Source organism: Macaca nemestrina, chromosome 13, assembly GCF_043159975.1.
Source record: "Macaca nemestrina isolate mMacNem1 chromosome 13, mMacNem.hap1, whole genome shotgun sequence".
Classification (NCBI taxonomy): domain Eukaryota; kingdom Metazoa; phylum Chordata; class Mammalia; order Primates; family Cercopithecidae; genus Macaca; species Macaca nemestrina.
Window position 1 is genome coordinate 32,560,250 of NC_092137.1, and position 24,140 is coordinate 32,584,389.

General features: G+C 37.4%; 1 protein-coding gene across 10 annotated transcripts in view; it reads left to right on the forward strand.

The window, feature by feature from the left end:
- LOC105464812 (baculoviral IAP repeat containing 6) overlaps window positions 1-24,140 on the forward strand; it is a 259,579-nt gene that overhangs the window by 143,282 nt on the left and 92,157 nt on the right. For 9 of the 10 annotated variants that reach the window (XR_011611589.1, XM_071076482.1, XM_071076475.1 and 6 more), the window contains 11 exons: window positions 85-279; window positions 2,015-2,215; window positions 5,293-5,572; window positions 7,076-7,332; window positions 7,877-7,985; window positions 10,946-11,167; window positions 13,001-13,781; window positions 16,551-16,694; window positions 17,118-17,247; window positions 23,284-23,415; window positions 23,858-24,022. Coding sequence is in view for 9 of the 10 variants with exons in the window: in XM_071076482.1 (XP_070932583.1) it covers window positions 85-279; window positions 2,015-2,215; window positions 5,293-5,572; window positions 7,076-7,332; window positions 7,877-7,985; window positions 10,946-11,167; window positions 13,001-13,781; window positions 16,551-16,694; window positions 17,118-17,247; window positions 23,284-23,415; window positions 23,858-24,022 (2,616 nt within the window). In the remaining variant the exon portion in view is untranslated. The remainder of the gene's footprint in view (window positions 1-84; window positions 280-2,014; window positions 2,216-5,292; window positions 5,573-7,075; window positions 7,333-7,876; window positions 7,986-10,945; window positions 11,168-13,000; window positions 13,782-16,550; window positions 16,695-17,117; window positions 17,248-23,283; window positions 23,416-23,857; window positions 24,023-24,140) is intronic. The other variant, XM_071076480.1, reaches the window with a different exon arrangement.

Genomic DNA, 24,140 nt, shown 5'->3' on the forward strand with positions numbered 1-24,140 from the left:
TTTGTCGTCTTTTGTGGAAGTTTACTTTTGATGTTGAACCATCTGTCCTGATATCGATTTCATTACTTATTCTTTGTAATTTAGGTGGTGTTCAGCTCATATGCAATAATATGGTCACTAGTACAAGGGCTATTGTGAACACTGCAAGAAGTATGGTATCAACTATTATGAAATTTCTTGACTCTGGTCCAAATAAAGCTGTTGACAGCACATTGAAAACAAGAATACTAGCTTCTGAGCCTGACAATGCCGAAGGGATTCATAACTTTGCACCCCTTGGTAAGAAAAGTGTTATTAAATCTTATGTGAATTTATTCAGTTTATTAGCTGGTATGAAACAAAATTAGTTGAAGTCAGTTGATGATATCATATATTGCTATTTTAATTACAAACAGTTTATTTTAGAGGTAGTGGATAGCTCGGCATTCTACTTACGAGAGGGAATTTTTTATTTGTTTTGAGATGGAGTTTTGCTCTTGTTGCTCAAGCCAGAGTGCAATGGCACGATCTTGGCTCACTGCAACCTCCGCCTCCTGGGTTCGAGCAATTCTCCTCCCTCAGCCTCCTGAGTAGCTGGGATTACAAGTGTCTGCCACCATGCCCAGCTAATTTTTGTATTTTTAATGGAGATAGGGTTTCACCATATTGACCAGGCTGGTCTCAAATGCCTGACCTTAGGTGATCCACCCACCTCAGCTTCCCAAAGTGCTGGATTACGGTCTTGAGCCACCACGCCTGGCCGAGAGGGACTGTTTTAACAGTTCTTTAGCAGTAAAGTTTGTTTTTATTTGTGAGTCAAAATAGAAGCACAATTTAAGAAACTAAATAGAGATTCCTCAGTAAGTTTTCTCTGTAAATGTTAATCGATTTTAAATCTCATTTTCCTTCTTAAAGTGGTACTATGTTTTGTTTTGTTTTGTTGTGAGAGAGTCTCACTCTGTCACCTAGGCTGGAGTGCAGTGGCGCGATGTCTGTTCACTGCAACATCTGTCTCCCGGGTTCAGGCAATTCTCATGTCTCAGCCTCCTGAGTAGCTAGGATTACGGACATGTGCCACTACACTGTCTTTGTGTGTGTGTGTGTGTGTGTGTGTGTGTGTGTGTGTGTGTGTGTGTGTGTTTAGTAGAGACAGGGTTTCACCATGTTGTCCAGCCTGGTCTTGAACTTCTGGCCCCAAGTGATCCCCCACTTCGGCCTCCCAAAGTGTTGGGATTACAGGTGTGAGCCACTGTGCCTGGCCTTAAAGTGGTACTATCTTTTTTAAAAGTTTTGAATTTAGGGGCCGGGCGCGGTGGCTCAAGCCTGTAATCCCAGCACTTTGGGAGGCCGAGACGGGCGGATCACCAGGTCAGGAGATCGAGACCATCCTGGCTAACCCGGTGAAACCCCGTCTCTACTAAAAAAATACAAAAAAAAACTAGCCGGGTGAGGTGGCGGGCACCTGTAGTCCCAGCTACTCGGGAGGCTGAGGCAGGAGAATGGCGTGAACCCGGGAGGCAGAGCTTGCAATGAGCTGAGATCCGGCCACTGCACTCCAGCCTGGGTGACAGAGCAAGACTCCGTCTCAAAAAAAAAAAAAAAAAGTTTTGAATTTAGGTATTTACTTTTTTATCCAGTTTACGTAGTTTCTTTTTAATTTTTCTTTTCATATTTCTAAATCATAGACATTGACATCTTAGAATAAAGATGATTATTTTAAAGGTGGAGATATATTGGACATTGTTTTTTACTTAGAAAATTATGGAGCTATGTTTATTGCTGTATCTTTAGTTTTCATGTATCATATGAGTATAAAGTAGCAGTTAATAATGAACTTGTCACCTTGCCAGTTGACAGGATTTCCTAATGTTTTGTGAATACCTCTACAGTCATGCTTAGGATACTAAGTACATTACCAGCATCAGTTGTTCATGTTTTCAATTAATTTTTCTAGTTTAATTTTATTCATATAGATTTTAAAGCTTTTTTATGTTTCTTTTGCAAGTTCTTATTTTATGTAAAATATCTTCTCTAGGTACAATCACATCTAGCAGTCCTACTGCTCAGCCAGCTGAAGTGCTATTGCAGGCCACACCTCCTCATAGAAGAGCTCGCTCTGCTGCTTGGTCCTACATCTTTCTTCCAGAGGAGGCTTGGTGTGACCTTACCATTCACCTTCCCGCAGCAGTGCTGCTTAAGGAGATACATATCCAGCCTCATCTTGCATCTCTTGCAAGTGAGTAATATTTTATAAAGAAGCAACATGAGAGCAGAGTTTAATTTAGAAACATTTGAAAATAAAAATATTTAGTAAGCAGAAATACACTTAGGTGTGATACCAGAGTGTGTAACTTCTGAACAGTTTTTAGTGAAATAATTAATACTACCAAGTCATTTTAGTGGAAATGACTGTTAACCTCAGACAAAAAGATTATGTGATGAAGTCTAAACAAATATGTTCCAGTTATATATTATTTTGCTTTCTCTTTTCTCTCAAATTTACTAAGCCTCAGTATTAAGCTGAAATGAGTTTATTACACTCCCATTTTTTACCATGTTAGTTTTTACGGCCCGGATCTCAGTCCTAGCCTTGTAATATGAAATTAGCATAGATTTGTGTGCCTGCCCTCCAACTTCTTTAGAAGATAACTATCTTTTTGAATAATATTATATTTTGACTACTTCAGTGTGATTTTAAGATTCATACTGTGTTTGTTGTAATATGTCAGTATCCTTGTAATGTTGTATTGTTTATTTGATGCATGTTCATTGAATACATTTTATTGAACTTTGTAAGGCAAATAATTAAAAATAATTTTTATGAAATATTAATTATCACTTAAGAGCACGAACTCTTTCAGGTATTTATAAAGAATATGAAATACTCATTTGCTTTTTTTTTTTTTTGAGGCAAGGTCTCTGTTACACATGCTGGAATGCAGTTTTGATATCTCAGATCACTGTAGCCTTGACCTCTGAGGCTCAAATGATCCTCCCATCTCAGCCTCATGTATAGCTGGGACCACAGGCGTGTACCACCATGCCTGGCTAAATTTTTGTGTTTTTTTGTAGAGATGGGGTTTTGTTATGATGCCTGGGCTGAAGCGATCTATTTGCCTTGGCCTCCCAAAGTGCTGAGATTACAGGTGTGAGCTACTGTACCCAGCCCATTTTGTATTTTATATGGTTCACAAATGCTTTAAATATAGTTACAATTTTGCCAGAATTGTTTAAATTAATACATATGCTTACATTTATGGATTGATTCTCATTGCTATCAAATATCACTCAATAATTGCATGAGGAGCTATGGGAAATTTTGTAGATTCCTGGCATCTTTGGAGAAAACAGTTTTTTCTATGTATTTGCAAGATTAGACTGATATAGCTTAATTACTTGTGGCATCCACACTCCTTAGATAAAAAACAGATAATATAAAGGTAGAAGGAAAATATGCTAATACAGAGTGTTTTAGGAGGTCAGAAATAACTATATTAAAAGGCAAAATATAAGTCAATATAAGACTTACACAACCTCTAAAATTGGAAAGTGATTGCTTTTATTTGGAAAGCAGAGGAGTTAGTCATAAGTGGTGGCTTTTGAAGTTCAGCTGGATTTTGCACATGGGAATTGAAATAGGAAGCATATTACAAAGGGGGAACTCCTGTGAAAAATTAATTGGTTTAAGTGTTCCCTACTTAAGTGTTCTTGATTAAGAAATTTGGTTTTATTATTGGATTAGAGCAGAAGTTGAAAATATGTTGTGATATAGTGGAAATAACAGTCTTTAGAAGCAAACATGAACTTGAATCTAAGGTGTGATATTTGTTCCTGTGGGAGCGTGGATTACTTAATCTGTTTTTACTATGTCTGCTTGTGTAAAATGTAGGTAATACTTTCCTCAAAAGGATCTGAAGTGTAAATTTCAAAATTAAGTTGACTGTCTAGTAATCAGTGTAAAGCTGGCATGTAATTCCTTCTTATTTTACCACTGAAATTAAAAATAAAACCAAATTTCAAAGGCTTTAGTTGACATATATTTATTATATGGGGTTCCATGTTAAGCTAGAAAGAAATAATTTTCTGGTAGTAGTTCCAGTTGTTTGTTCACTAGGGACTCCTTAAATTTCAGCAAGAATTGATTTTTTTAAAAAGTCCTGGCCAGGCACGGTGGCTCACGCCTGTAATCCCAGCACTTTGGGAGGCCGAGGCAGGCAGATCACGAGGTCAGGAGATGGAGACCGTCCTGGCTAACACAGTGAAACCCCGTCTCTACTAAAAATACACAAAAAATTAGCCGGGTGTGGTGGCAGGCGCCTGTAGTCCCAGCTACTCGGGAGGCTGAGATAGGAGAGTGGCGTGAAGCCAGGAGGCGGAGCTTGCAGTGAGCCAATATCATGCCACTGCACTCCAGCCTGGGCGACAGAGAGAGACTCCTCCTCAAAAAAAAAAAAAAAACAAAAAACAAAACCCCAAACAACCAAAAAAATCCCGTGGATATTTGGTTTAATTTGAAAAGGAGACTGGGCGCAGTGGCTCACATCTATAATCCCAACAGTTTGGGAAGCCGAGGTCAGGAGTTCAAGGCCAGCCTGGCTAACATGGCAAAACCCTGTCTCTACCAAAAGTACAAAAAATTCCTAGATGTGGTGGCACCTGCCTGTGGTTCCAGCTACTGTGGAGGCTACGGCAGGAGAATCACTTGAACCTGGGAGGCGGAGGTTGCAGTTAGCTAAGATCGCACCACTGCACTCATTGCAGCCTGGGCAACAGGGCAAGACTATCTCTCTCTCAAAAAGGCAATTTCTAAACTCAGCTGTGAGGTTAAACTCAATGTTTAAAAAATATCACAATCTAGTAGTAATATAATAATTGGTAGAAAAACAAGTTTTGTTACATTTTCCCCCCAAATTATTTAAAACAGTCAACCATAGCATATTAATCAAATGTAGTTTCATATTATTTGTGATAATTTTGAGTAAAGTAGAAATGATGATATAATTACCTATTTGTCTGGTTTTATTCATAGGGAGCATCAGGTACATGTGCTTCACACATCTTTGGTTCCTCTTTTTTTAGGTGAATATTAGACTGTTTAATTTTTATTGTAGATCAAATATTTTGAGTTGAAAAGTAGCTCCAACATTAATTATGGTGAAAGTCATTGTCGAACTATATTTTGTTGTATACATTTTCTTTTTACAAGTTCATGATGAATACAATTGTGAAAGCTGCTATTTTCCTGGGATTTTTAACTAACTGTTCAATCTAGTTTACTTTGTCTGTTGTGATGATTCCATTTTATTTTTATAGCCTGCCCTTCCTCAGTGTCTGTTGAAGTAAGTGCAGATGGGGTAAATATGCTACCTTTGTCCACGCCTGTTGTCACAAGTGGCCTCACCTACATAAAAATTCAGCTTGTAAAAGCCGAAGTAGCTTCTGCTGTCTGCCTTAGACTACATCGTCCACGAGATGCCAGCACATTAGGCCTTTCACAGATTAAATTATTGGGGCTCACTGCTTTTGGTACCACCTCTTCAGCAACGGTTAATAATCCATTCCTTCCATCTGAAGATCAGGTATCTAAAACAAGGTATGTTTTGTTTCCTATTATTTAAAAAAGCTTTCTGTCCTTTTTTTTTTTTTTTTTGGGCAGGGTTGGGAGATAGGGGGCTTACTTATTTTGTGGATTTTTTTTCTTTTATAGGTCTTAGGAAGGTCTTTGTTCCGTAGGTATCTATATAATACAATTTTATTAGGTGTAATAGAGACAGTTTTGTGGAAACAGAATGCTGACACTGATTAAAATTAAGGTGTATGTATGTTTAGTCTTTGAGATGATCTGTATACTACATGTAGGTGTACATTCTAATTTTATGGCTTGTAATTTTTTGTATCATACTCTGTTTCGGGAATTTGCAAATGCTTATGACCAGGAATGCATCTGAACCATACCAAATGACCTTAGAAACAGGGACTTAGTTTTATATGGTAATTCCTAAATGTTAGTTAACAGAAGGATTGTGTCTGAACCAAACAAACAAGGACCTCAATATATTTTTTAATCAACATTTTTCTGATAAATTTTGATGGCTGAATGTTTTATAGATGGATTTTGTTGAAAGTTTTGCCTGATAAAAATGAATTTAAGGCCTGGCACCATGGCTCATACCTGTAATCCCAGTACTTGGGGAGGCCAAGGCAGGCAGATCACGAGGTTGGGAGATCGAAACCATCCTAGCTAACAAGGTGAAACCCCGTCTCTACTAAAAATATAAAAAATTAGCTGGGCATGGCAGTGTGCAACTGTAGTCCCAGCTGCTGGGGAGGCTGAGACAGGAGAATCGCTTGAACCCAGGAGATGGAGGTTGCAGTGAGCCAAGATTCCGCCACTGCACTCCAGCCTGGGCGAGAGAGCGAAACTCCATCTTCAAAAAAAAAAGAAAAAAAGAATTTAGGATTTCTATTCTCAAGGTGCTAAGACTACACAGTTTTAGAAGTCTATGATAGTAATCAGTTTATTGATATATATAATTGCATGCAAAGCAGGTTTCTGGCTGATTTCTTAAAAAAGCAAACACATACTATGAATACAAGTCCTTTTGTATGTGATTTATCTTTTTGTTTGTTTTGAGACGGAGTCTTGCCCTGTCGCCCAGGCTGGAGTGCAGTGGTGCAATCTAGGCTCACTGCAACCTCCGCCTCCCGAGTTCAAACGATTCTGCTGCCTCAGCCTCCTGAGTAGCTGGGATTACAAGTGCCCACCACCATGCCCAGCTAATCTTTGTATTTTTAGTAGATAAGGGGTTTCACCAAGTCGGCCAGGCTGGTCTTGAACTCCTGATCTCGTGATCCGCCTGCCTCGGCCTCCCAAAGTGCTGGGATTACAGGTGTGAGCCACCCCGCCCAGTTGTGATTTATCTTATAGGGGAAACTTACTGTCTGTTTACTGAATTTGCAGCATTCTAAAAAACATTTCTTAGATTGTTTGGTGCTATTTGTGAAACACAACATGCTGATCTTTAAAAAGTTATGTTCTACCCGGAAATGATTTGAGCGACTTATATTGATCATACAAGTCGTTTTGTATTTTCAGTATTGGATGGTTACGGTTATTACATCATTGCCTTACTCACATAAGTGATCTAGAAGGAATGATGGCAAGTGCAGCTGCACCTACTGCCAATCTGCTGCAGACTTGTGCGGCCTTATTGATGTCACCTTATTGTGGAATGCATTCACCCAACATCGAGGTTGTGCTTGTAAAGATAGGACTGCAGTCTACTAGAATTGGCCTGAAGCTCATAGACATTCTCCTGAGAAATTGTGCAGCATCAGGCAGTGATCCTACAGGTGATAATTAACTTTGATATTTGAATGTTTACGTGTCTGTAAAGTAACAGCAGTTGAACTATGTGATCTTTGTGCTGAGCTCTGTTTTGGGAATTATTTTTTCTTTTAGTTTATGTTTATCTCTTCTCTATTCTGTCTTCTCTCTTCTCTGACGGAGTCTCACTCTGTTGCCCAGGCTGGAGTGCAGTGGTGCAATCTCGACTCACTACAACCTCTGCCTTCCTAGTAGCTGGGATTACAGGCATCTGCCACCACACCCGGCTAATTTTTGTATTTTTAGTAGAGACGGGGTGTCTCCATATTGATTAGGCTGGTTTCGAACTCCTGACCTCAGGTGATCCACCCGAATTGGCCTTCCAAAGTGCTGGGATTACAGGCATGAGCCACTGCACCCAAGCTGGTTTCATTAGTTTAGAGTTTGTTCTTTGTTGTTGGAATTTATGGAAGCTTCATTTTTAATGAATAACTTTATTAAATTAAGTAAATCTTCCCATGGTTCACTTGCTTATTTAGCAAACTTTTTCTTTGGATTCTTTGTTGCAAGATTTGAATAGTCCTTTACTTTTTGGAAGACTAAATGGACTTTCTTCTGACTCTACGATAGATATTCTTTACCAGCTTGGAACAACTCAGGATCCTGGTACAAAAGACAGGTATGATTTTATTTTTCATTTAATTAAGCACACACATGCACATAATCATGCTATAGTGAATGTTTCTGACAGTTTTTCCTTAGATGATCTCATAAAAGACAATACTGTTATATATTGTATGTTTACCATATGCCTCACACGATGTGACTTCTGTAAGTTTTCATGAACATTAAACATACATTTATATATATTTGGACATACTTTAAGCAAATTTGAACTTAAATAGAATTCTTAGTTAATATTGCTTTTGAGGAATGGAATAAAACATATTTTTAAGTTGGCTATGCTGTGAAAATAACCTTGTACAGTGATGGTATCAGAGTCATACTATTTTAGGTAGTACTTAATACGTGTATATGAATGTAGGAATATTGTGTCTATAGTTGGTAGTTAATACTGCTTTTAAGGAATGGAATAAAACATGTTTTTAAGTTGGCTATGCTGTGAAAGGAACCTTGTAAAGTGATAGTATCAGAGTCATACTATCTTAGGTAGTACTTAATACATGTATATGAATGTAGGAATATTGTGTCTATAATTAATACTTCGACTATTTTGATAATGGTTGTTCTGTTTATTATTGATTATCATATTCATCAAAGTCTTTTCATTGCTTTCTGTACTCTTTCCTGCTATTTACCACAGAATGAAACAATATCATACCATGTAAATGACATTTGAACACTTTGGCTGAATATTTAAATATATAAATATATTAATTTCATTAATTATATTAATATATTAATTAATATAATTTTTTTTACAGTTAGGTAATTTTGATGAGTTGTCCTAATGTCATTTTACCTTGATGTCTTTTACTTCCAAATTGATACCAACTTGAAGTTTTTGTTTTGTTTTGTTTGAGACAGAGTCTTGCTCTGTCACCCAGGCTGGAGTGCAGTGGCACAATCTCCTGACCTCATGACCCGCCCGCCTAGGCCTCCCAAAGTGCTGGGATTATAGGCATGAGCCACTGCACCCAGCCAACTTGAAGTATTTTTGAAACATATTTTTGTTGACAAATTTTTGAGCAAATATTTGGCATTCTCTGTTTTTAATGTGTAGCATCCATATTAGAAAAACATATTTATAGAGATTTCTTCCTGATTTATGTTACTTCTTAATATTTTGATTATGTTTAAAATGAAGTCATTTGATGTTTTATTAATATATTCATAAATTATTAAAATTATGGATTACATTTAAACATAGATTGCAATTGTTTTTGATAAAGTAAATAACAATTTATGCCAGATTTGAATCATAATGGTTAATAGTGGTTAAAATATATTTAAACTATCACTGTTAAATATTTTTCCAGAACAGGTTGCTTGGAATCTGTTAGGATTATTTAATTTTTAAATATTGTTGTGGCTTTTTAATAAGAATAAAATTAAATTTAATTCATTTTCTCTGCATAGTACTTTTTAAAACGTGAATGTTTGTTATATAAAACTGACATTAGGCGCGGTGGCTCACGCCTGTAATCCCAGCACTTTGGGAGGCCGAGGCGGGCAGATCACAAGGTCAGGAGATCGAGATCATCCTGGCTAACACGGTGAAACCCCGTCTCTACTAAAAAAAAAAAAAAAAATACAAAAAATTAGCCGAGCGTGGTGGCGGGCGCCTGTAGTCCTAGCTACTCTGGAGGCTGAGGCAGGAGAATGGTGTGAACCCAGGAGGCGGAGCTTGCAGTGAGCTGAGATTGCGCCACAGTGGCACTCCAGCCTTGGCCACAGAGCGAGATTCTGTCTCAAAAAAAAAAAACCTGACATTAATGACAAGGTTGTTAGACTGAGAAAATTGTCTTCCTTGTCTTCTGAATTCTCTTTATTCCCCATGATGTAAAATCGAAAGTTTAAGAGTCTTATCTTTCAGAATTAGTATTATATACCTTCCTGTCCCCATTGCTTTTAGTGTGAAGCCAAGAATCTTATATTCTGAAATAGAAATTGAAGGAAAATAAAGTAAATGTAAACAGAATGTTTTAAGAACTTGAGAAATCTCATCCCATTTGTTTTTTGTACAAACTCTATAGTTTTTTTGTTTGTTTGTTTGTTTGAGATGCAGTCTCGCTCTGCCCAGGCTGGAGTGCAGTGGCACAATCTCGGCTTACTGCAAGTGCCACCTCCCGGGTTCACACCATTCTCCTGCCTCTGCCTCTGGAGTAGCTGGGACTACAGGCGCCTGCCACTACGCCCAGCTAATTTTTTGTATTTTTTAGTAGAGACGGGTTTTCACCGTGTTAGCCAGGATGGTCTTGATCGTCTGACCTTGTGATCCGCCCGCCTCAGCCTCTGAAAGTGCTAGCATTACAGGCGTGAGCCACCGCGCCCGGCCCAAAACTCTATAGTATTGTTGCTTTAAAAAGTCTTTTGCTCCCAGGTAGTGGTTCAAAATTGGGTTGTGTTTTACTGGTTCCCAGCTCCAGAGGATTGAGATTAGTGTGGTACTTGACCTATAATCTTGTTATTAATGTCAGTTCTAAATCACAGATACCTGTGTTTTTAAAAGTACTATGCAGAGAAAATAAATAAAGCTTAATTTCCATCTTATAAAAATTATACTTAAAATATATAAGTAAGTGTTGAGGGTATATTCTGTTGCAGAATGAATGAGTGTGGGTGGCTATTACTAGTGTTTAATGCTAGGGTTCAGGGATGTGAAACATGCTGTATTTCAGGAGACTTTGCACAAAGAAGAATTAGCCCCAGATCACTGTTCTAGTGTGTTATCTCAAACCTTTTGATGGTTGAAATTGGTAAGGTTATTGGAAAATTGGAACTGAAACTACTATGTCGTTGTTGCTGATTTCCTTTTTTCCCCATTTTAGATTAAAACAATCATGAACAATTGGTATATTATTCTCATAAATACCCTACTCACCATGCAGAGATGGTGTTTATCTATATGCCATTTGCGCTATAGTTGGTTATATGAATTCATTTTCTTCATTTAAGAATTCAGGCCTTGTTAAAATGGGTTAGTGATTCTGCAAGAGTGGCTGCTATGAAGAGAAGTGGCAGGATGAACTACATGTGTCCTAACTCCTCAACAATAGAGTATGGTCTTCTGATGCCATCTCCTTCTCATTTGCACTGTGTGGCAGCCATTCTGTGGCATAGTTATGAGCTGCTTGTAGAATACGACTTACCAGCACTCTTGGACCAAGAGCTCTTTGAGTAAGTATGATTTGTGAAATCCTTTTTTTTTCCCCCTAGTACTAGATCAGTTAGTGTTTACTTGATAGAATATTTTACATGTTTATTCGGAGAAACGTAATATTTTAAAAGTAGCAAATATAATCAGGTATACTTTTGAAATGAATTGTCAAACAAATATTAATTTATTTTTGTGTTTTAAGAAGATACATTAGCAGTACTGCCTTTTTTTTTTAACCTAAAATTATGCTTAATGTAGATGGTTCTGTGGTTCGTAGTGTTTATTCTCAGTTGCAAATTTTCCCACCAGATTATATTATCTTTAATGTACAACTGTGGCAGGAAAGTACAACTAGACAACTTTGGGGCGGGGCGTGGTGGCTCACACCTGTAATCCCAGCACTGTGGAGGCCTAGGAGGGAAGATCACTTGAGTCAGGAGTTCAAGACCAGCTTGGGCAACGTGGCGAAACGTCTGTACAAAAAGGCAGAAGTCAGAAAGCTGGGTGCAGTGGCTCACGCCTGTAACCCTAGCAGTTTGGGAGGCCGAGGTGGGCAGATCACGAGGTCAGGAGTTTGAGACCAGCCTGGCCAACATGGTGAAACCCCGTCTCTACTAAAAATAAAAAAATTAGGCTGACGTGGTGGTGTGCATCTGTAATCCCAGCTACTCCGGAGGCTGAGGCAGGAGGATCACTTGAACCTGGGAGGCGGAGGTTGCAGTGTGGTAAGATTGCATCATTGCACTCCTGCCTGGGCGATAAGAGCAAGACTCCGTCTCAAAAAAAAAAGTCAGCCAGACATGGTGACATGCACCTGTGGTCCCAGCTACTTTGGAGGCTGAGGCGCAAGAATTGTTTGAGTCTGCAGAGGTTGCAGTGAGCTGAGCTCACGCCACTGTACCCCAGCCTGGGCAACACAGCGAGACTCCGTCTCAAAAAAAATAACTTTGGGGAGCTGAGATGGGAGGATCACTTGAAACTAGGAGTTTGACGCCAGACTGGCCAAAATAGATAGACCAAATCTCTACAAAAAATTTAAAAATTTGCCAGGCATGGTGGTACATTCCTCTAGCCCTAGTTACTTGGGAGGCTGTGGTGGGCGGATCACTTGAACCCAGGAGTTAGAGGCCACATTTACCTATGATGATGGCACCACTGGCACTGCAGCCAGGGCAACAGAGCAAGATGTCATCTCAAAAAAGAACAAAGATGTAAAGCTAGAAAATTTGAGACTTTTCTAGATTGTCCTTTTGACAAGTAGTTTTTATTTACCCATGTTTCTTCACCATATTTAGCTAAGTCTTTGCTGAACTTACTGATAGGTAACTGTTAAGTCTGCAGCAGAATATATTTTTGAAGAGTTCCTGTGACACATAAAAAGTGGGCCTATTGATCTTTAGTAGGTCATCATATTTGGCCTTAGCAGTTGGCATAATCCATGACTTAATTACTGAGCCTCACTGATAGTTTTTTATTTGCAAACATGAATTTAAGCCATTTGTCATGCAGAATTTAACGTCAACCATTTCTTTGGCATGATCTTTTTTGTTTGTTTCTCTACATGACTTTTTTAGGTCACACAGAACGGTAGAACCATTTTAAAATAGTTTACTTGATTTTCTGTACTCATTTACGAGTCTAACTCAACTTCCAGTGTACCTACATTCTTAAATTTTAAATATATATATACATACATATATATGCAGTCTTAAATCTTACAATGTTATGTTACTCAATGTCAAATAAAGTATATAATGTGTCAGAGTATAGATTGAACTATAATAGAAGTATTTGAAACAGTTTCTTCTAAAAATAAACTTGTATCATTAATATGATATCTCTTATTTTTCTAGGTTACTTTTTAATTGGTCCATGTCTCTTCCCTGCAATATGGTTTTGAAGAAAGCTGTTGACAGTCTACTTTGCTCAATGTGTCACGTACACCCAAACTATTTTTCTTTGCTCATGGGCTGGATGGGAATTACCCCTCCTCCAGTGCAATGTCACCATGGACTGTCCATGACAGATGATAGCAAAAAGCAGGATCTTAGTTCATCTTTAACAGATGACTCTAAAAATGCACAAGCACCTCTCGCATTAACTGAATCACATTTGGCTACCCTTGCTTCCTCTTCTCAATCTCCTGAAGCTATTAAACAATTACTAGACTCAGGTTTGCCTTCTCTTCTTGTGAGGAGTCTGGCTAGTTTCTGCTTTAGCCACATTTCTAACTCAGAAAGCATTGCTCAGTCAATAGATATTTCCCAGGACAAACTCAGACGCCATCATGTTCCACAACAATGTAATAAGATGCCCATCACGGCAGACCTAGTTGCTCCTATTCTTAGGTTTTTGACAGAAGTTGGCAATAGCCATATTATGAAAGATTGGCTTGGTGGTTCTGAAGTGAATCCACTCTGGACAGCACTTCTGTTTTTATTGTGTCACTCTGGGTCCACTTCTGGAAGCCATAATTTAGGTGCACAACAGACCAGTGCAAGATCAGCTTCTCTTTCTTCAGCTGCTACAACAGGATTGACTACTCAACAGCGCACAGCAATTGAGAATGCAACTGTTGCATTCTTTCTGCAGTGCATTTCATGCCATCCAAATAATCAAAAGCTGATGGCACAGGTAAGAGAAAAACTAACTTATGTTTTAGTTGTTGTATTACATAAGAAAGGGCCATGTATAAATGCCAGGTGATAAAAAATTTGGTAGGTGGCCAGGCGCGGTGGCTCAAGCCTGTAATCCCAGCACTTTGGGAGGCCGAGACGGGCGGATCACGAGGTCAGGAGATCGAGACCATCCTGGCTAACAAGGTGAAACCCCGTCTCTACTAAAAAATACAAAAAACTAGCCGGGCGAGGTGGCGGGCTCCTGTAGTCCCAGCTGAGGCTGAGGCGGGAGAATGGTGTAAACCCGGGAGGCGGAGCTTGCAGTGAGCTGAGATCCGGCCACTGCACTCCAGCCTGGGCGACAGAGCGAGACTCCGTCTCAAAAAAAAAAATAAAAAAAGATTAAAAATAAATAAATAAATAAATAAGTAAATTTGGTAGGTGTTGAGTGCTTTTAAGGATCCGAATTTAAACTATAAAGTACTGATATCTCCTTTCTCCCCCTCAAAATATGCTGTCACTTGAATCACTTCTTTATAATGAGATGACTGGCAAATGCATTGGGATCCTAGCTGGATCATACAACCCTTGTTTTAAAAAATTTCCACAAACAAAAAGAAAAAGACCACGAAAAAATTTCAGCTGCTGGAACAGTATTGACGCTGGTCACTGAATACTGTATGTGCATTGAGGCATTGTATTTTTGTGTAACGAGATTGCCATACTGATAGTTTGCATCTCTTTACATGGGCATTAGATTAGGTTTCAGATAGGAGACTCCACATAAATCACATACAAAATGTGGAAGATAGACTGTGTGTGGTGGCTCACGCCTGTAATCCCAGCACTTTGGGAGGCTGAGGTGGGCAGATTGCCTGAGGGCAGGAGTTCAAGACCAGTCTGGCCAACATGATGAAACCCTGTCTCTACTAAAAATACAAAAAAATTAGCCGAGTGTGGTGGCAATCACCCGGAATCCCAGCTACTCGGGAGCCTGAGGCAGAGGAATTGCTTGAACCAGGGAGGTGGTGGTTGTAGTGAGCCAAAATTGCACTACTGCACTCGCAGCCTGGGTGACAAAGTGAGACTCTGTCTCAAAAAAAAAAAAAAAGTGGAAGATAATTTATCATACTGCACTCCAGCCTGGGCAACAGAGCGAGACTCCATCTCAAAAAAAAAAAAAAAAAAAAAAAAGTGGAAGATAATTTATCATATATTATGTCTATGTGGCCCCAAAAAATCCTGAAAGGTAGAATTATTTCAAGAGTAATTCTAGTTAGCTGTTTGCCAAATTTTGCTGTTGGCTACCTCATGTGACCTTGGGCATATGGGTTAATCTTATAAAATGGGGCTAGCAATACCTGCCTCAAGGATTTTTTTGAGATGGTTAAATATTTTAATTTGTATAACGTACCTAGCATAGAGCCTATATGAGATATGGTAGACACTGGTAAATAACTTTTCCCCTTCTTATTTAATAGTGCTCATTCAAGTCAAATTTTAGTAGTACCTAGAAAAATAGATATTGTAATTTTTATAAAATATTGAAGGAGTTAGTTTTATTAAGAAGAAGGGCAGGTTGGGTGCTGTGGCTTATACCTATAATCTCAGCACTTTGGGAAGCCAAGGTGGGTAGAACACTTGAGCTTAGTTTGAGACCAGCTTGGACAACATGGCAAAACCTCCTCCCTACCAAAAAAAGAAATCATAACCAAAATTAGCCGGGCACGGTGATATGCACCTTTGGTTCCAGCTACTCAGGAGGCTTGAGGTGGGAGGATCACTTGAGCCCAGGAGGTTGAGGCTGTAGTGAGCTGAGATCACACCACTGCCCTCCAGCCTGAGTGACAGAGCAAGATCCTGTCTCAACAACAAGCAAAACAAAACAGAAGAAGAAGAGAAAGATATTTTACTGCCTGTAGTAATTAATTACTGGGAAAATATCGCTGCTAAATATGCATATTAGAAGAAAATGCTTAAATTACCAGCTTCACCCGAGGGCATGATTCTAGGTATTTGAAAATTTGGTTTGTGCTTCTGGGTAGCATGAACTCTTTGTGTCCCATTGATTTCTCTTTTGGTTTCTTATTAAGGCTTTATATATATTTTGGGGGTGGGGTGAGGCAGGATCTCTATTGCCCAGGCCTGTAGAGCGGTTGCACAATCACGGCTCACTGAAACTTTTGGGCTCAAGCAGTCCTGCCTCAGCCTCCCAAGTAGCTGGGACTACTGGCACATGCCACCACGCCCAACTAATTTTCTTTTGGTTGGGGGGTGGGTAGAGATAGGGTTTCACCATGTTGCCTAGGCTGGTCTGAAATTCCTCGGCTCAAGTGATCTCTTCTCTTAGTTTCCCAAAGTTCTGAGATTACCAGCGTGACCCACCATGCTTGGCCTTGTTACATATTTTTAATGTACTTTTTTCATAATTTTTATTTTCATATTTCATAACCACACCAATATTGACTAAAGTTAACAGAAGTTCATTATGCTAGGTATTCATTATGTGCACACCCTTTAGTAGTAATTTTTTCTAACCCTGGATACGTTTCTTACACTTTTATCTCCTTCAGTATTCATATATTTTAAGATAAAATCATTTCTTTCCTCCTTAAAAAAAAAAAAAATCTTAAACCCTAGACCCCCAGAGACATTTGTTCTTTAATTGCTGATTTGATATGTTAAAATAAACTTAATTCATATTTTCTATTTCCTTTTTATCTTTCAAAATAAAAAGCTGCATATAAATCTTGCATTTAACTTTTTAAATATTTTGTCTTGCCAGGTTCTTTGTGAACTATTTCAGACATCTCCTCAAAGAGGGAACCTTCCAACATCTGGGAACATTTCAGGGTTTATACGAAGATTATTTTTACAGTTGATGCTGGAAGATGAGAAAGTGACAATGTTTCTTCAGTCTCCATGTCCAGTGAGTATTTAACACTTAATTATTGGCTGTGTATACATGTATTTTATAATTTCATATCAGAGCTGCAGTTATCTTCTATGTTCTAACTTCTAATGTAGCAAACTGAAACTAGCACAGCTTTTGTACCTAATGGCAGAACTTGACAATTTCAGAATAGCACTCTCCCTCATGCCTAGGAATAACATAATTTTACCTTACCCTGAGTACTATAGTTTGATTTGTGGAAAAAAATGAAAAAATATTAGGTACAGAGTGATAATGCAAAAGTTGACCAACAAATCATGACAAATATGCCATATCTAAATTAATTATATCTTGTAGTATTTATTGAGTATTTTATTCTTAGGTGCTTTTGAGATTTTTTTATAACAATATGTATTCCAAAAAGTTACTTCCTGATTTCTTTGATTTCTTGATTTTCAGCTGTACAAAGGTAGAATTAATGCTACTAGCCACGTCATCCAGCATCCAATGTATGGAGCAGGCCACAAATTCCGTACTCTTCATTTGCCAGTCTCAACAACATTATCAGATGTTCTTGACAGAGTGTCAGGCAAGTCAGATTTAAGTATTAGTTTTTCTTTAACTTTATGTTTCATATATATGGAGGTTTATTGTTTTTATAACTTTATTTCTGCATCCACTTGGTAACCATTAATGACTAGAAAAGTTCATGACATCTTTATAGTTTGAAGCATAAGTAAGAAGCCAGTCAAGTGGACAAAATGTAAAATACATTTAGGCACCCCTAATTTTATGGTTTAAAGTATCACTGTGACAAATGGGCAGCTAGAAATACAGACAAATCATTGATGGCATGTTCTCACAATAAACCATCTGGTCATTTTATATTAGATGAATTGCAGGATATTAGGTTGAATAGCAAGATTCTAATTAATAAACATTTACTAAATTGAAGATGGTGATCAGTGATCAAGACATAAATGGAGTAGGTAGAATTGACTAGTGACCTTATTGTTTATTGTAGTCAGTGAATAAAGCAGAGAGAACATTTTCTCCTAGGTTCTTGCCTGTATTTTACAGGATGATACCTTTAAACAACATATGGAATACTTTTTTAAAAAGCAGGTTTTGATGACAAAGGCATATCAACTTTTTATTTTATGTATTTATTTATTTTCAAGAGGGGAGTCTCACCCTATCACCTAGGCTGGAGTGCAGTGGAATGATCTTGGCTCACCACAACCTCTGCCTCCCATGCTCAGGCAATTCTCCTGCCTCAGCCTCCCAAGTAGCTGGCATTACAGGCCTGTGCCACCATGCCAAGCTAATTTTTTTGTATATTTAGTTTCACCATGTTGGCCAGACTGATCTCGAACTCTTGACCTCAAGTGATCCTCCCGCCTCAGCCTCCCAAAGTACTGGGATTACAGGTGTGAGCTACTGCGCCTGGCCCATATCAACTTTAGATAGTTGGAGTGTATTGCCTTTCTGAAATTCTAATTAATCAGTGAGTGAATTTATTGAGCATCTGCAAAGTGCAAGCACAAATTTGTCCTAAGATGATAAACATGAGCAAGATAGACATTCCACCCCACAAGATAGTTGTGATCTTATGTCTGTTGTCAGCTTCTAAAATAAACTAGAAATGTCTGCTTGTGTTATAACATAAATGTAAGTAGGTATATTTCTATCTGTATATATAAGAAGGGACCTAAATTTTTAATGGAAGCTGTGAACTGAAGCAGTAATAGGAGTATCTAAGAAAAAAGTTGAAAATGTCTATTTATCAGTTTAAAATACAAATCTGAAGCCCAGAGAAAGAGTTGAAGAGATTTGGGAGTTGTTACCATACATAGATGGTAAGTGAAACCATGTGAATGGATGTAATCACTATAGGTAGGCAAGATTGTTTTCTGCTTTACAATCACTGTGTCTAACCTGTGTATGCATAAAATCATAATTCTTTCCTACCGGTTTACAACTTACAAGTTGTTAGCATACTATTATAAATATTTAAAAAAATTATTTGAAAATGACTGCCCTATCTGTTACAGAGAAACTTTTTTGAAAATTTGATGTTAGAGGGTATTTTCTGTCAGTTTCCTGAAATTGTCCCTTCTACATGATGAAGAAAAATGAAAATTAAAAATCAAATAAATAGGCTGGGCATGATGGCTCACGCCTGTAATCCCAGCACTTTACGAGGCCAAGGCAGGTGCGTTACCTTAGGTCAGGAGTTTGAGACCAACCTTGCCAAGATGGTGAAACCCACCTCTACTAAAAATACAAAAATTAGTTGGGCATGATGGCGTGCACCTGTAGTCCCAGCTACTTGGGGGACTGAGGTAGGAGAATCACTTGAACCCTAGAGGTGGAGGTTACGGTGAGCCGAGATTGCACCACTGCACTTCAGCCTGGACGACACAGCGAGACACTCTCAAAAAACATACAAACAAAGTTAAATAAATGAAGAAAGTGGAGAAGAGCACTAAAGCTCAGTTATTGATATTGATATTTCATATGTTTAACTTGAAGTGCAAAAGTAGACATTCTAATACAAAATAACTGAAAATTGAACATTTTAGTCTTTACTGTGGAAGAATGCTATTCTAAAACATTCTAGCATTCAAAATATTTTACAAAATAGTTTTCTATATTGCACAAAAATAAAGCTAATTGCTTTGGAAGTACACTACCTCAAAAGTTATATGTGCTGAGTGCAACCTCTATTTGGCAATTTTTTTTGGTTCTTTGAAGTGGATTTATACTCTTTAGCCATATTTTATGATATATTGACTTGTATGTTTATATTATATCAACATGTATAAGAATAAGTAATTCAGAAGTATTGCCTCCGTAAATTTACCTACTATCTATAGCTTTTGACAGTATTACTTTCTTTTGTTTGTTTGTTTGAGATGGAGTCTTTCTCTGCATTACTTGAGCCCATGAGTTCCAGACCACCTAGGCAACATAGCAAGACCTCATCTCAAAAAAAAAAAAAAAAAAAAAAAAGGCAAAGACAAGAGAATATGAAAACTAGCCAAAAAGGAAGTGACCTATTATTTTCTCTATCACTGTCTTTTTTTTTTTTTCTTTCTTTTTTTGAGATGGAGTCTCACTCTGTTCCCCCGGCTGTGCAGTGGCGTGATCTTGGCTCACTGCAACCTCCGCCTCCCAGGTTCAAGCAATTTTCCTGCCTCAGTCTGCAGAGTAGCTGGGATTCTGTCCCCCTGGCTGTGCAGTGGCGTGATCTTGGCTCACTGCAACCTCCGCCTCCCAGGTTCAAGCAATTTTCCTGCCTCAGTCTGCAGAGTAGCTGGGATTACAGGTGCATGCCACCACACTTGGCTAATTTTTTTTTTTTTTTAAATAGAGATGGGGTTTTGTCGTATTGGCCATGCTGATGTCAAACTCCTGGCCTCAAGTGATCTGCCTTCCTTAGCCTCCCAAAGTGCTGAGATTACAGGCATGAGCCACCATACCAGGCCAACAATATTACTTTCAAATAGTAACCTTTATGTGTCAGTCTGTTTGCTTTTACAAATTTCTGTCACTGGTTTTAAGCAGTATGATGATTGTGTGCCTTACAATTTTTTCTTCACATTTCTTATGATTAGAGTTTATTGAATTTCTTGAATCTGTGTGTTTTATATTTCACTAAATTTGGAAATATTTTGGCAATTATTTATTCAATAATTGCCTCCCCTTTTTTTATAATTACAGTTACTCACTTATTAGGCTATGCGAAGTTGTTTGACACCTCCCCAAATCTGTGTTTCCTCTTTTCCCCCTATCATTTTTTTTCTCTATTTTTAAATTTTAGATAATTTCCTGTGTCTGATCTGTTAGAACTTTTATATCTCCTTGTCCTTACTGAAAGTATATAGATTTTCTTCAACTTTCTTGAACATAGTAGTCTGTTTGTATTATTTTTCTCTTCCTTATGGATTGTATGTTTTCGCTTCTTTATTTGCCTGGAGAATTTTCTTGGATGCCAGACAATGTAAATTTTACTTTTTGGGGTGCTAAATATTTTGTATTCTAATATACGTATTTTATTTTTTCATGAAATGTAAAGATATTATTTGAAAACAGTTTGTTGCTTTTAGACTTGCTTTTAATCTTTGTAAGTAGGATCAGAGCAGCTTTTAATCTAAGGCCAGACTTACTGTAATTATTGGTATTTTTTTTATAAACCAGTGTTGTCTAGTTTGGTGACTGTTAAGCACATGCAAGGAGACTAAGAAACTAAATTTTTAAATTGAATTTTTAATTTTAATGAATTTTACCTTTAAATATGTACTACATTAGAGTAGAATTAAAGTACCAGGTTTGAAAATGCATTTCTAAATCCCATTTGACCCCACTATTAAGGCTCTGTCCTTGTGAGTACTCTGTTAGGAATTCACTAGATGTCTAAGAACACAAAGCATTTTACTCCCTGAAACCCTGGGGTTGTTTGCCCTGCTGCTTTTCTGTAGTACCTTTGCTGGCCTTCAGTGGTTTGCTCACATATGTTCATCAGTACATTTGAAGTCTTGAAGACCCTATATAGATCTTTGGAGATTCAGGGATCTCCAGATCTCTAGATGCAAATCTGCATAGATGCGGATCTCCTCTTCCTGGATTCCCGGCTCTTGTATCCTCAGTCTAGGGTGACACCTAGGTTGTGCTGAGCTGTGACTTAGGAATTCTTTTCCAGACAGCTCACACAATCCTAGAGGTCGTCTCATTGGTTTCCTCTCACCCAGGCATCACTGCCCTGCCCTGCCTGATGCTCAGGGTCTGAAAAGTATTATTAATATGTATTTCTAGTTAATGGTTATTTCAGGTGGGAGAATGAACCTAATCCTTATAATTCCTTCTTGGCCAGAAGTGGAATTCTAAAACAGAGCAGCTTTTTGCATCCATTCAAGTACAGAGAAAAAAATAAAACAGAAATTTGTAATAAAAAATAAAAAATGAAATTAATATTAGAAACCAGAGCAGTTTTAAAAGGAGGTTGAGAAAACTTTTTTCAGTGTTTGAATGGCTTTTATTCTTTATACTTACTTTTGAAATAAGAGTAATAAATGAAAATTGGCTAAACTTCTAATTGCACTAAGTAAATTATTACCTAATATTCTTTATGTGTTTTTCTTACCTGATTATGCTATGAATTAACTTTGTGAATTTCTTATTATTTAAATGTTTCACTCTGACCTGTGTCAGTATGTTTGCCACTTTTGGTTGCTTGGTTGTTTTTGTTAGAAAGTAAAATGTATTGTTGCACCATGCATTTGCAATGTGTATAAAATTTTTTACTTCACAAAACTGTCTATAGGCAATTAGCAATTAGTATTAACAAGCTGTATAAATTGAAATCACTTTCATATACTAAAAACTATAAAATGGGAGTTATTGCAAAAAATGTTGTTTATTGTTTTATTATCTCAACTTTTTTAACATAAAAGACTGGATCATAATTGTGTTAAATTAGGGAAGTAAAAAGAGAATTGAGGTAGATGCAGTGGCTCATGCCTGTAATCCCAGCACTTTAGTAGGCTGAGGCAGGCAGGTGGCTTGAGCCCAAGAGATCGACAACAGTCTGCGCAAGATGACGAAACCTCCTCTCTACTAAAAATACAGAAATTCATGGCATGTGCCTGTGGTCTCAGTTACCTGCAAGGCTGAGGTGGGAGGATCACTTGAGCCTGGGATGTTGAGGCTGCAGTGAACCGTGATTACACACACCACTGCTCTCCAGCCTGGGTGACACAGCGAGACCTTGTCTAAAAATAAAAGAGAGAGAGACAATTGGAGAATTGATAATAGTTATACAGTGAAAAAAATTATGATTTCAAAACAATTCATTGAGCCTTTAAATTTCTTAATAACTAAATCACATATGATCACCCATTTATTTTATAATTTTTAGTGGTGTGCTATATGCCATAGTAATGAAAGAAATATTCAGAGAGTAATAACAATCTATGAAAGCCCTTAATACTCATTTTTTAAAGTAAAACACTTTAAATTTTAAAACACATTATTTTGTTGTCTAAGATTCCTGTGTTTGGCCTAAATAAAAATTAACAGAACAGGAAATTGGTCACAGAAATTTGTTCCTTTATACTTTCATTTGCAGTATAAGCAGAAGTCTAGTTTAATGCTGTAGACTAAATCTTGCACTTGAGTCCCATATTTGCCATCTACAGATTATATCAGTAGCCTTTCTAAGGCTGTTTCTTCATTTTGAAAATAACATTCTTTCTTGATTTCTACGTTGTGAGGACTGAATTAGATGCAGTTGCCAAGCACATTGAACTATGGCTAAAATAAAGCAAGTTTTCATGCTACTGGTTTTTATTGTTTCTGGAGGTGGTACCATTAAAATTATGTAATACTTTATAAAGATTAGAACTTAAATATTCTGGCTTAAGTACAGTGGTGAGTCTTCTTCATCAATGTCAGTAAAGATTAGATATCAGGCCATTACCTCATGTTATTTCTCCTAAATTCCTTTATATTGCCTTAGTATTAAGGAAAATACTATCTTGCATAATCTTTCTCTGAAATATTTATTATTTCCCTTCTTAATGATTTGGAAAAGCAGTGTATTTTAGATAATATCTTCTTACAGATACTCCAAGTATCACAGCTAAATTAATTAGTGAACAAAAAGATGACAAAGAAAAGAAAAACCATGAAGAGAAAGAAAAAGTTAAAGCGGAAAATGGATTTCAAGACAATTACAGTGTTGTTGTTGCCTCTGGTATGCTTTCTGTTTTTTATAATCTTGATTTTGTTTGGGTTTCTATAAAATACTACTATTTTAGTTATAGGAAATTTATGTAATACAATGTACTAACATACAAAGCTGACTTGTAATGATGTTTTAATACTAGATTTTTATCTTTTTATTTTTTTTTTTCCAATTTCCACTAAATGGATTGTCATCTGTATTTCAGAGATTATAGCAACTAGCTGTAGTTTTTACTGTTTAGGAAAATAGTTACAGATGCAATGCCAAAATTACTTATTTATTGTCATGAAGGATGAATAGAATTGAGAGATTAGATATTGGATTAGAAAGAACATTTCTGTCTTTTGACATTAGCTAGGAATGCATGCCTTATGAAAATATTTTAAAAACACTGTTTTCCTTCATATTGGTGTGTTGACTATGTAGAATCTTACTGATCCTTTTCTTTTAGGGCTGAAGTCTCAGTCTAAACGTGCTGTGTCAGCTACACCACCTCGCCCACCATCCAGGAGGGGGAGGACAATACCTGATAAAATAGGAAGTACTTCAGGAGCAGAGGCTGCCAACAAAATAATTACTGTCCCAGTGTTTCACCTGTTTCACAAACTCTTGGCAGGTAATATTCCACAATTAATAAACATCAAAGAAATTTTAGTATCCTTAAAACTATGTAAATCAGAGGCACAATCACCAAAATCATTTTAATCAGGTGCCATTGATGAGATCAATGAGTT